Source organism: Salvia splendens, chromosome 12 (assembly GCF_004379255.2).
Source record: "Salvia splendens isolate huo1 chromosome 12, SspV2, whole genome shotgun sequence".
NCBI lineage: Eukaryota > Viridiplantae > Streptophyta > Magnoliopsida > Lamiales > Lamiaceae > Salvia > Salvia splendens.
The window spans coordinates 6,923,614-6,937,439 of record NC_056043.1 but is presented as its reverse complement, the minus strand read 5'-3'; the positions used below and the strand labels follow the sequence as shown (position 1 = coordinate 6,937,439).

General features: G+C 36.9%; 2 protein-coding genes across 2 annotated transcripts; both read left to right on the top strand.

The window, feature by feature from the left end:
- Positions 1-1,354: 1,354 nt before the first annotated feature.
- Positions 1,355-6,594, top strand: LOC121757341 (AT-hook motif nuclear-localized protein 8-like). The gene is made up of 5 exons (XM_042152889.1): positions 1,355-2,128; positions 2,205-2,257; positions 3,902-4,033; positions 5,888-6,043; positions 6,117-6,594. The coding sequence occupies exons 1-5, from the start codon at positions 1,570-1,572 to the stop codon at positions 6,378-6,380; spliced, it is 1,164 nt and encodes a 387-aa protein (XP_042008823.1). The 5' UTR covers positions 1,355-1,569; the 3' UTR covers positions 6,381-6,594.
- A 1,369-nt stretch (positions 6,595-7,963) lies between these two features.
- LOC121759246 (protein misato homolog 1-like) lies at positions 7,964-13,204 on the top strand. The gene is made up of 9 exons (XM_042154766.1): positions 7,964-8,142; positions 8,325-8,426; positions 8,535-8,580; positions 8,749-8,824; positions 9,016-9,382; positions 9,725-9,974; positions 10,396-10,638; positions 10,721-10,840; positions 12,590-13,204. The coding sequence occupies exons 1-9, from the start codon at positions 8,071-8,073 to the stop codon at positions 13,039-13,041; spliced, it is 1,728 nt and encodes a 575-aa protein (XP_042010700.1). The 5' UTR covers positions 7,964-8,070; the 3' UTR covers positions 13,042-13,204.
- The last annotated feature ends 622 nt before the right edge of the window (positions 13,205-13,826 follow it).

The window sequence follows — 13,826 nt, the reverse complement described above, 5'->3', positions numbered from 1 at the left end:
GCGGTGATGTTGCGGCGGATGTTGAGTCGAGTCTTAAGAAATTTCGGATGCGTCGTGTCTTCATACATAGGCGTCTCCCTATGACTCTCTAGACACCTTTATTCCGCTGCCTTGTTTCGAATCGTTCTTGATAAAGTCTTTCGTTTTGCTCTACACTACTTTATGACATTAACTACCTTGAGATATTAACCCGCTGCTTAATTGTTTAATCGATTAAAACTTTTCTTTTAAAGCTTTGTTTAAGATGTTGTCTTTCATTGTTTTCCCTTCTTCTTCCCCGCTCCTTAGTCCCTTCCCTAGTCACGATTTCCCTAGCTTTCCTATCATTATTAAGGGCGGTCATGACATTTATATTCTAAGTTATACTCCTTTTTAGATGGTTATTTATAGAGTTTGAGCAAAATATCCGTAATTCAAATAATCTAATCAAACCACCCAAAGTAATAATTTCAGTTTGAATTTATTAAATTTTGAAATCTGATTGAATTCTTTTTCTTCGAAATTCGGATTTACAATTCAGTTTGGATTGCTTTTTTTTTTTTAACTCTAAAATCCAAATATAATTTTATTTAAATATAACCTAATAAATTATAATAATAAAAAAATGTTCAGATTTTAGGCTTTCCAGTTTTTTTTGGAATGGTTGAATATTTATGGTAAGTTTGAATTTAATATAAAATATTTGGATTTACTGACATTTTAAATCATTTTGAATTTATATTCTCAAATTTCGATTCAATCGGTTCAAAGTAGCCAAAAATAACTGATTATGATTATAAAACAATTACATGATTATATTAGTATTTTTTATGAACTTGTGACAGTTTAATTTTTAGAAAGTTAGCTAGTTGGATGGTGTTTAAGATGTTGATATGCACAAATTTGAAACTATTAAGTTCTAGCATAGTAGTATACCATCAACTTTTATTAATTTTTGTGTGATTAGAGTATATTGTTGATTTGGTAGTAGTATATTCCTTAGTAACTAGTACTAGTATTGGATTTATAAGTAGACACTTCTCATAAACCCTACTCTCCCTCCCCATGCTAGTCGCACTTTTCAATTTGACAACATAAATTTAAGTAAGAATAATTAATATAATTAAATTATACTTTTAAGTGTAATAAAGGAACACTTAAACTACTTAATTAACTCTAATATCTTAATTAAATATCATAATTAATATTTAAAATAGAAATATTTCAAATAATTTGGGTGAGTCTAAAAATGAAATGTGCAAGTACCATATGATAGGGAGAGTATTAAATTAAACACAACCCCAAAATCCGCACTTAACTTACTTTGCATCTATCTGGAAAAGCGTCCATTAATTTATGTATGAAATGAGATCGGCGTTTAGATTTGGCGACTGAAATAGAAAATTATAAAACCCTAATTCTAAAACCCCCACTGATCGCGCGATTCTTGAACTACCTCAGTGAGTCTCTTTCACAAATTCAGATTCCATAATCAAAATCAAAATCAAAATCAAACTCAAACTGCATTCTCCTCCCCATTTCTCCTGCTGTATATAAAATTAATTCCCTGAGATTCCCGCATTTCCCCTCATGGATTCCCAAGATTCCTCCGCTCCTCCGCCACCCCACCACCTCCACCACCACCACCACCCTCAGGCGCCCCCTTTCTCCGCCCACCACGCCATGTTGATGGGCCATCACCACCCTCAAATTCAACAGCAGCACCCTTCCAACAACTCCTACCTACTGCCCCACACCAACAATTCCGTCGCCCCAACCACCTCCGTCGCCTCCAACTCCCCCATGATGCACCAGCCCCGCTTCCCCTTCAACTCCATGCCCCCCGCCGCCCCGCCGCCACAGAAGCCGCTCGATCACCAGTTCGCCGACGGCTCCCCCTCCGCCAGCGCCGGCGGCTGGTTCAGCGCTGAGCCCGCTAGAAAGAAAAGGGGCCGCCCCAGAAAGTACTCTCCTGATAACAGCATTGGCCTCGGCCTCTCTCCAGCGCCCGTCGCTCAGATTTCTCCCGCTGGGGGACACTTAGATCCCGGAGGGGGCGCTGCTGGGACGACTCCTTCTTCTGAATCTCAGGTCAAGCGCCACCGCGGCCGCCCTCCTGGCTCCGGGAAGAAGCAGCTGGATGCGCTAGGTTTACCCTCTTTTTCTTTCTTCCTTTTACTGGGATCTTTACTTGCTGATCTTAATGTTTCTCTTTTGCTGAATAGGAAATCCAGGAATCGGTTTCACACCTCATGTCATTACTGTTAATCCCGGAGAGGTAAATTGCTTATGCTACTTTCTGATTTTGAGAATTTTTGTTGTTTTCCCTTTAATTTTGGTGATTGCTGAGTGGGGTTTATAGCTTAAAGATTCAGTCTTTATGAGCCTCTGGTTTTGGCTCCATGTTTCGAAAATTGAATTTTATGATTTTATGTTAAGGATCAAGTTGGGTTAAGTTATGGGCCGGAACGTTACAAGCTGTTGTCTTAGTAAGTTCTTACGGAATTTCAGTGGATTTTTCCAGTTGGAGAATCAACAGAACTATCTACCAACACATTACTTGCTAGAAATGTTTTGGGTTTTATGCTTTTGTGGTTAATTAGTGCTGTCGCTTTATTTAAAAGCGAGTATGGAAATAACAAGCCCTTGCCTTCTAGCAGGAATGCTGCCAGTTTATGTTACTAAACTTGGTGACATAAGTGCATTCTTGGTGAATAATTGCTTTTGAGTTAAGATTAAGAAGTCCATGATTCAGTTTCTGTCCCCAGGAATGGTTTTTGTCTTTCAGCGAATTTTTTTACATGTTAAAATCACTCCTCAATAGCACATGAAGTAAGATATGCTTTTTCCTCATCTCTATGCTTAGCAAAAAGTTTTTGTTTTCTTCTTTGCTTTTTTACCATTTTTTTAGTTTTCCATCACTTATGTTGATAATCAACAAACGCTGTTAACTGTCCATTAATAATTATGCTTGGTTTATGTGGTCTTTGATGCGATCCGTGTGATGTACATTACACATACAGTAGGGCTTCCTTTGAGCAAAATTTGTTAAAAGTGCTATAATTGACTGTCATACTTCATAGAATCTGTATAGTGTTACCGCATTGTAGTGTAATATAAACCAAATATGGTGTATGGTTTCGGAAAAAGTTTGAATGGTCTGTATAAGGAAGTTCTCAATTATTATATGCATTTAAGGTTTGTCAGATACTACTCCACTTTCAATCATTTGCATGCAGGTTCAAAAGGTTTTACTGAACAGTGTACTTTTAGGGCATCTATATTTTCTATTTTTCTGCTTTGTAAATCCTATTTACGTATGTGATGTGAGTTGGCTAAGTCGATGATGTAATTACTGGTTAGTTATTTCTGAATCCCTTTCCAACTTATTGCACTTAGGTTCTGTTTATTAGTTTCAATCATTCACAAACAGGTACATATTAACCATTCAAATATTTTCTCATTTATATGCTCAGTAGACCTCAATTTTCTTTCAGTATTCTTCTCTCTGCACTATTTGCAAGGACATGTAACCATTGGTCATATTTGCATATCCTAGCTACCACCATTTTATAATGCATTACAGATATTAAATTTGATCCAATGTTGATTGGGTCTATATTTATTGTTTTTTTTGCATGTCAAAGCTACCTACCTGAATTTTACTACAAAGCTGTCTCGTTAGTTACAAGTACCTATAACATTCTAGGTGATGCTATAGCAACAAGGACCCAGCTTCTTTTCTCACAGAGCCCTTATCTGTGCAAAACTAGCTATAAGTAAATAAGGGACTGTTCAGTTATTACTGCTAGACATTTCTTGGTGCTGCTGTTTCCTATGAAATCATAATCGGCCATCTTATGTGTTAATGAAGAGATTAATACTTTTGTCTGATTAATGTTTTGGGTTAACATTGTTGTAGGACATAGCTTCAAAGATAATGGCTTTCTCACAACAAGGACCACGCACAGTTTGCATTTTATCTGCTAATGGTGCCATCTCTAGCGTTAGCCTACGCCAACCAGCGATGCCTAGTGGCCATGTCAACTATGAGGTGGGTGCTACTGATAACCTCTGTGATGATATGCCTTATGTTAAATGTAATTGTAATATATCACTATTGCTCTTGTGCCTAAAATGCTTCTATTTAGAAAGAGAGATGTGAATCTGCTGCCTACGTATATATTGTTAACACCAACATGTCTACATGAACTTTAATCTGTGGTTTCATAAGTAATGCTATTTTTGCATCTAAATATAGGTATTGTTTATGTTTGCTGTACAGGAATTTGTAATATGTGGAAGTGCCAGTCTCTTTTTACTTCTTTGGTTTCTTTTTTCTCCCTAATCTCTTGGACAGTAGTCTCCTGCATCCACATATCAATTTGACGTACACTCCCCAGAAAATGAATTGACAATAACTCTTAAACACAAGTTTTATAAGTATGCTACTATGCTTATCAACATGGCAGCATCTATAGCCTTAGGTCTAATTTATTCTGATACTCAACGTTTTGGTCCCTTTTCTCCTCAGCATTCAAAATCTCCTGTATTCTTAATTCCCCTCATTTTATGGCCTGTCACCTCAAAGGCTGAAAAGATAGATTTTCATTTGTTATGAGATGCTTCCACCATAAGAGAAAAGTCTCAGTCACTTGTACATCAGTTTGTTCCTATTTGAGACTTTTTAATAAGGGAGAGAGAGTCCTTTCTGTAACTACTCCCTGAACTAGATGCTTCCTATCATTTAAATAAACGTTTGCCAGATCCTCCAGATCTATTTTCCCATTTTATTTGGGATTGTGTGTTGAAATATCAGTCCAAACATATGATATGAAATTCCATTTTTAGATTAACTTTTGAAATTATATTTGGATATGCTGCTTGAGGCATTCCTTGTATCCTAAACATGGTTGTTTGAACTCTACTTACCTGTATGTGACAAGTGTATGGAACCCCTGAAAAATTATATTGGCTCTATTTGCTCCAGAAAGAAAAGAGAACAGAAGGGAAATCTGCTCATGTGGGTGAAAACTTGATTGGGTTTTTTGCACCTCAGCTCTTTACATAGTTTACATGACATCTCGAATTTCAATCCTTTGATATTTCAAGCATTTAAGATATACTCTAATGCTGAATTCCTTATTGTTTGTTCTAGGATTTATTCCACTTTTGTTGTTGAAGGTGCAGTACATTCTTTTTTCTCTAAAAAATTTACCTCTTCTTACTGTTCTTTAAAATTTATACTCCTACTTCTTATTCTGGATGATGAGTAAATGAGAGTATAGTTGTAAATTATTTGTCAATTTTATTCCAAGTATATTCTTAACAGTTAATACGTGTGAAAAGGAGGAGGGGGTTATATTTGCGGGGTAGAGGGGGTATGTGCATGTATATCAACTTTAGAAGTTCGGTTCTATATTCAGAGTTTGATCTGAACTGTAAAAACATTTGGCATTGGCTATTTTGATGGAATTAGTTCCAATGTTATTAATAAGCTGCCACGGCACTGTCATGGTGCGTTTCCACAGCAGTTTTGAAAAATGCCACTGTCATGACGATATGTGGCAGATTTTTTTATGGAGGGCGTTATGGCGTTTATGGCGTGTTTTTTAATGTCTTAGACCTAAACTCGACCCAATTGCGCAAATGGCCCATCCCATTTGCCAATTAACCCTAAACCCTGCCCATTTTCCCAAAATCTGAGCCATTTTCTAAAATTCGACACACCTACATATTTGTAATGGTTTTAATATGTTTTCGGATTTTCTCAACATTTAAACGCAAAACCCTACTACTACCTTACCTAACTGCTCCCGCTGCCTCCGTTCAATCTCAAGGGACTCACTTTATAACATTGATTAGTTCCACGCTGTGTTGATGATATGGGCCATTCATGAATTGACAGGGGCGGTATGAGATCATCTCTTTATCAGGTTCCTTCCCAACATCAGAGAGCAATGGTAGTCGAAGTGGTGCACTGAGTGTGTCATTGGCAGGGACAGATGGTAAAGTATTGGGTGGTGGGGTTGTTGGAGTGCTTAAAGCTGCATCGCCCATTCAGGTTATCATCTTCTACCATCCGTCTTGCATTTCTGTCTGTCACAAGACAATGAAATCACATTTTCCATTTTCAGGTTGTGGTGGGGAGCTTCATTGCTGAAGGGAAAAAGCCGAAGGGTAGCAGACCGTCATCCAATAATAGTCCAGCTCCGAATATGTTGAATTTTGGCACTCCGGGCACAGAGGCGAGCCCTCCCTCTGGGGGTGGTTCAAGTGATTCTGCTGAGGACAACGGTGATAGCTCTCTGGCTCCCGGGTCAGGAGGGTATGGTAATGCTGGTGGGCATCAGGTGCCAATGTATTCGAACATGGGTTGGCCAAACTCCAACAAAATGTAAGGCCACCAGGGCTGGCTGGAAACGCTGACATCCATCACTGATAGAGAGATGCTTTAATTTAGTTGGTTTTCTCATCTATGTAGCCTTCCTTCACTAGTAGCTTTAATACCCTTTACTTTTCTCATTCGGATGTGATGCGTGTGATTTCTTGCTAATGGCTTTGCTGAATTAATTAGCATTCTTTTTCTCATTATTATTATTATTGGTTATAACATGCTTTTCTCTACTTATCAATATATAGAAATAAAAGGACAACAAACACACATTATTTTGTTAGTAGTGGATAAATATCAATTTGATAGTCGATTTTTAAATTATGATATATGAAAGCTAAGGAAAATTTGTGAAAGCTGAGAAATTCTTCAAGAAAAATATTATTACTTTCAATTTGCTAGCAATGATATACATAATTTAATGTAGAATATGTGATTGTATATATTTCAATGCATTGTCGTTATTATTATGACTACATATTTAATTTAAAAATTATTATCACCTTATATTCTGAATTTGGTGCATTTTTGCCAGAATGTCAATATATTAGAAATATGAAAAACAAACATGTCTGCTTTAAAAAAGAATAATATTGAATCTAAAATTCATAGTACTAGGAGTATATGTATATGAAATTTCAGTAGGGTTGTTGTTATTATGTTAATTTCTAGGCTTGTCAGAGAGGCAAAGATAATGAAACTTTCTTGTTTTGGTGGCTTTGTTTGCCTAATAACATGATGTTGATGAAACTGTAGATGCAATTAGGGGATATAGCTATATATGATTATTTTCTTATTTATGTTTATATTTTGCACAAATCTTTTAATAATTTTTATTATTTACACTTTTCAGTTTCATTGAATTATCTAATTATATAAAAATTATTGTGTTATATTGTTGTTTATTTGGGACAATCCATTTTTTTATTGATCCTGATTTTTTTAACCGTAGTAATTATATAACAACTCTTAGTATTTATAACATTTTAAATAAAGAATTTATGCATTAATTATGTGTTTGGCTCATATTTTTAGTTTCTTAACTAATTTATGCCCCCCTTTGTTGCTTCACTCTGCACTGCCTCTCCTCAGCTCTACTCTGCGTCGCAGTTTCTTCTCTCACACTGCAAAATTCCCTCATTTGTAATAGTATAACATAGTACTTATTTCAAAAGAGTGAGTATTAAAAAAGATAGTATGAGTATAATTTGTCTGAAATTTGCTATAAACTTTTCTCTTATTTATTACCATGACATTTTTATTTTTGTTAAAAACACTCAATTAATTTTCGATTAAATCAATTAACTAAGATACTTATAGATTCTAATTGTGTATTACAGATTAATATTATAATAAATGATTAGCTTGGAGTATTTAAGGATAAAATATTAAACAAAAAAGTAAAAAATTTAAATAAACATTTCATAAAAGAAAAAGTATATTGAAAACGTGACTTACATATTTTTCAATAAGTGCTCATTTGGATAATATCGGTAAAATATCTGAAAAGATTACAGCAGTGATTCTCTTTTGAAAAGATTCACAATTTTACATATAAAAGTTAATTTAATGGAAGATCCCTCCCCCATTTCTCTTGCTTTCTCTCCTACTGCAAAATTCCCTCATTTTTTCATGCTTACAATTACAGGGGATAAACGCTTGCATCAAAATTTTATCTTTAACCAAATTTCAACATTATGAGGGAAATCGTTACTATCCAAGCTGGTTACTATGCAAATTTTGTGGGCTCTCACTTCTGGAATTTCCAGGTACCATTTTTTTTTAAAAAAAAGGGTTTCAAATAGCATCACATGTTCAATTATACGAACTCGGAAGATAGTAGAGTATACAGTTTCATTGACATAGTTGTTAGAATTATTAGTAATTAAGCCTTAGCCCTTATGTAATTGCACTTTCAATGGAAAAATGATAATTTACTTCATTGTGAAAGGATGAGTTGCTTGGACTGACCGACAGCATTGAGAATGATCAGATATTCAAAAGCCATGGTCTTAACATGGATGTTCTTTACCGTCCTGGTGAAACTCAGCAGGTTGATTTTTTTTTTCACGGTTTCATTTTCGTTGTTTCATCTGAAACAAGTGCGATTTTGTTAGGCCTTGTTCCTGTTTGTGAAACTGTTTGTGTCTTTCTTGTCTAGGGCATTCTCACTTACACCCCTCGGCTGGTTTCCATGGGCCTTCAAGGTATTGATATCATTCCAAATTATTACTCAAAGTTCGTTGTTTCGCTGTCCATTTCGCACTTCTGACTGTCATTGGGCGATTTTTTTTTCTTAAATTACCCGAATCTGTAGAAAATGGATTTGTTCATCTTCTAGGATTGATACTGATGCATCCCTTTTGACTCAACAGGATCCCTAGGATCATTGAGCTCACGTGGAACCTTGTACAAAGAGATTCAAGAAGCACAAGTGGGTAGTTTAACATGGTGAGACTTTGTTTTCCTTTGAAGTTCCATCATAATTTTCTTTGAATTAAGATACAAGATTCATCTCATGCTCTGGCTTCCAAACCCTATTTAATAGTTTTGTAGTGTAATTATACATGTTAACTTTATACATTATCTATTGTTTTAGTCTATATGCATGTATATTAAATAGCTCCATACAATTTGTTTAGGACAGGTTCTGTAACAACTCAAACATCTCAACCCTTACAGAAGAATTTGTTCTTGCAAAGCTTGGACTGGGAAGAGAACACAAATGTGGATAGGTCTGGAGCTTATGACAATGCACAAAATGAGGCTCATGCTGAAGTTCAGGATAAGGACATTGTTGAGAGTCTAGAGAATGAAGTTCAGTATTGGTCGGACTTCTCAAAAGTTCATTATCACCCACAAAGTCTGTATGAATTATGTGGATTATGGACAGACAGTAAAGATTTTAACAATTATGGGATCGGGAGAGAGTCATTTTCTGGCGGTCTGCATGCTGAACAAGTCAATGACAGGCTTCGTTTTTTTCTTGAAGAGTGTGACCATCCTCAGGTAGTTCTGCTGCACTATATCTCTAGTACCTTTTCCTTTCTCTAGGAATGTCTGGTAGCTACAATTTCACCCTTTTGGTTTTTCTTCACTAATATTCAAGATTTTTGCGAGTTCGCCAAAAGGTTGAAACATATACATGTATCTCTTACATTCAACTGGAATAATTTTTGATAGAAGGGTTACCAATAGTTAGCTACTTTAACCTTTAAGGTATTCATTGCGTGGTTTTAGATAATCAACGGGAGGTAGTAGAGGCTCATAGTACAGTCAGTGTAATTTATTCTGATGCAATGCCTGCTCTCTATGGCTATTGGAATTTCTGTGTCACCTTATTTTTCACAGGGAATTCAATTTATTGTTGATGACTCTGGAGGATTCTCTGGTGTAGCAGGGGAGGTTTTAGAAATTATAGCAGATGATTACCCAAACATTCCAGTTCTACTGTACTCTGTTCGCAGTCCTGACTCGTGTCTGGATCCCAGCCACCGCAAGCTGACAATAGCCCGCAGACTTCATAATGCAGTTTCATTTGCAAAGCAATCAGCTCTCTGTAAATTGATTGTACCCGTTGGTTTGCCATCCCTGAGTACAAGTAAGCATGCAATCATCTTGAGAGGCTTGCCTTTATTGGTTTGGTGATTGTCTTTATCGAATAATTGTAGTATCTGTAGATTGAAGATAAATGAGATATAGTATCAAGTAAACCATTAAAATGGATCTTTTCTAATTTCTTTTTTAAGGGGTCTTTTTTACTCCCTTTGTCCCATTTGGAATGTCTCATTTCCCTTTTGGATAAAATTTGTGGGCCCATATCTCTTTTTAACATTGCACATGCAGTGAGATACCACCCAATGTGTCCAAAATGAATGAGCAGTTTCAAATGGTATTATGGGAAGGGGGAGTGTTATTTATCTAAACGTAATCTCGTCCATTTGACTGTAACTTGCGCAAATCTTCAATATCTATTGTTGCATTTTCTAACTGCATATGCTTTTTTTTTTCCAATTACAAAGGTAAAATGTCCAAGTACCTTTATTTGGAAGATCGAAAGCCTTACCACACGAGTGCTGTTTATGCATCTGCACTTCATTCTATCAGTCTCCCTTTCAGAATGGAGCCACATGCGCCCAGTGCACAATACGTCTCGACATCTGGTGCAGTAACTATGAATGACCTTATACAGATTTTAGCCGGACAGGGTCGTCAGAATATGGTTGCCGTTTTGGATGCTTCTATGCCAGCTCCTGCTTTGACAAGTACTATATTCTGGTTTCTACCTCACCCTTGTGTTGACATTAATTTGCTGTTGTATATGAAATATCAAATCATGTATACTAGGTACTGGGTTCCAGCAACCTTTGTTGGAGACATTGCAGCCGCTGACTCCAGAAACAGCTGAAGATGTCGAAGACATGCAAGCTTTGGAGTCTATGATCATTCATGGAGCCTTTGCATCAGGTAATGTTGAGAGCTTCCTTCATTTGTTAATCTTCTTTTAAATCATTGCCAAGCATTTTATGCAGCTTTTGGTGGTGAACAGTGAACACCATGCACTAAAAAATGCTCTTAATGCACAAAGAATCCTATCATATGATCTCGAGTTTGCATTAATCTGCAAAGATCATCCAAAACTCATGCAAAGATTCAACTTTATGCATACAGTTATATCTCCAAAATGAGACAGATGCATCCTTTTGTGTGTGTATATTAGATGGAGATGTTTGATTCTTCTAAAGATGGTTTGTTGTCAATGAAAATAATATTTACATATCTGAGTACACAGTACACACCTCTAGCATTTAAATGGGGACAATATTGGTAAATTCAGAAGCTATTTGATTTTATTATCATCAATGGGAAACACCTATAACAGTTAGGCATGCACAAACCGACCCGGCCCGGCGGTTAACCGCCGGTTCGGGCCCGCCGGTTCATGAACCGGAACCGGGCTCGGAACCGGCGGGTTGAACCGGCAGAAGGGTTGAAGGGTCGGAAGGGCCGGTTCAGGTTCGGCAATATATTGAACCTGAACCGGCGGTTCAAAACCGGCGGTTCGGCGGTTCGAACCGCCGGTTCAAAGGGTTAAATAGTGTTTCGTAGGTTAGGGGTTCGTAGGGTTCGCGTAGGGGTTTAGTATAGCCGTTGGAACCGGCGGTTCGCGGGGTAAACCGCCGGTTTGAGGGGTAAACCGCCGGTTTGTCGGGGTAAACCGCCGGTTCAGGAGCCGGTTTCTGACGGTTCCGGCAACTTTTCAGAGGCTAGGCCGTAGGGTCAGTGTGTAAGCCTGCAAAACCGGTCAGAAACCGCCGGTTTTCGGTCAGAAACCGCCGGTTTTCTGACGGAAACCGTGGACAACCCGCCGGTTTAGGGTTGAACCGCCATATGTTTTTGTATATGCAAAAACAATTACATAATTGTATTTGTATATACTCTAGTCGATGAAGTATATTTCTCTATACGGCTAAATGATGGAAACTTTTGACAATTCTACTATATTTGTTGATTGTTAGACGGAACTCAACATTTAAAGTTGAATTGCTAAAGGTGTCCTTAATTTAGTTATGTAGAAAGATCTTCTTCGCCGGTTAAGAGTATATATATAATACACTTATACGTTTAAGAACTTCAACATCGTTTCTTGTCATTTGTAATTAGTTCTTCACTAGTAGTCTCATTTGTATTTAAATTTTGTTTAAGACTTCAAGACCGCCATATGTTTTCAATTTGTAATTGTTGTAACTTGTAACGTGTAATTTGTAAACATGCAATTTCAATAAAATTGCAACTTTATCCGTATTTTTTTCAATTTTATTTACTCACATTTCATACAAAAAACAAACTTGAAAAGTGTAATGTAAGTTGATTAAAATTGAAAAGTTGAAAAATGCAAAAAAAAAAAAAAAAATTCGTTGAACCGTCGAACCGGCCCGGAACCGGCGGTTCAAGCCGAAAACCGGCGGTTTTGAACCGCCCCGTAACCCGCCGGTTTTTTGAACCGGAACCGGAACCGGAACCGCCGGGAGCTAGGCGGGCCGGTTCAGGTTCATACATTCCCCGACCCTTGAACCGCCGGTTCATGACCCTGAACCGGCGGTTTTCGACCCTTGTGCATGCCTAATAACAGTGGTAGTCTTTCAGATCTTCATGGTATAGTCTTTATCCATACAGAAGCTATTTGAATTATTGATTTGTGTAAATTAATCTCAGGATCGGAAAGGGCTTCAGTTTGTGAGGTAACAGAAGCAGTGCAGGCTGCATATACAAATGCAGTAAGAAGGCCAAGGTTCTCTCGTCTCTCAGTAGCTCAATGCCCTCTCCCCATACCATTGCCTTATCCTTCAATATTCGGGAAACTTGTTGGTGAACGTGGGGAGCTGTTCAATACGCAAGTTTCAGATTCATCATCATCAAGAGGGTCGCTTGAAGTCCACTCAATCCCAATGGCAGCAAGACTACGATCAAGCATTGCCATTTTGCCATTTTTGGAGAATCGACTGCAAAATCTTTGGAAGTTGGGGATTGCACGAGGGGCGCTGGGGTCAGAGATACTGGGAAGTTGGGGTTTCGGAAGAGATGATGTAGAAGACATAGGAGAGACGCTGTCTGATATGGTAACAAAACTCAATCCTATATCTAAAGCATCATCAGATTCTGACTGATAGCTGTTCCTTACCTAGACAGTGTAACCAGGAATGTGGATTTAATTTATTAAAAAAGCAGTGTTTACGCATTGATATGTAATACAAAAACATGAATCTGTCACTGTTATTGGCTTTTCTGTTGCTAATGAATCTGTCACTGTTATTGGGTTTCTGTTGCTAATGGCGTTCATATATAGCAAACTACTTTTATTTATTAACGTGGTAGTTGAAATTACATATTAATAGTCCAAATTATACATTGATTATCCAAAATTGCACATCGATCACTCAATTGAATATGAAATTTCAGCTGTAATGTCGATTCTTCGACCGTCATAAAAATAATGAGTATTAAAAAGTAGTACTAGTAATTACTTAAACAATGTGATATTTTTGGGTTAACGTCCCAAATGATGGGATAAAATCGATCATTTATCCTATAAATTTCGAAGCTTTTGGGCAACCTCTTTATTCACTCCCAGCTCTCGCTCCTCACTGGCTCCATGCACTTCATTTATAGTACTTCATTTCATTACAAGTTTGACATTTTTAAGCACAAGATTTAAGAAAATAATACTTCGTATTTGATAACTTAGGTATAAAACTATAGAATAGATATAAAAAATGAAATGTCCAAAGAATAAAGTAGGAGACATTACTATCATTGTGCCTTATGTGTTTAGTATAGTTTAAATTCGATAAGTTTTTAAGATATGACTAATCTATGCCTTTGAAGTTGGTAAATACTAATATCTAATCTTGATTAATGAATAGAACGTTGAATTTTTGAGATCTTAGCTTTG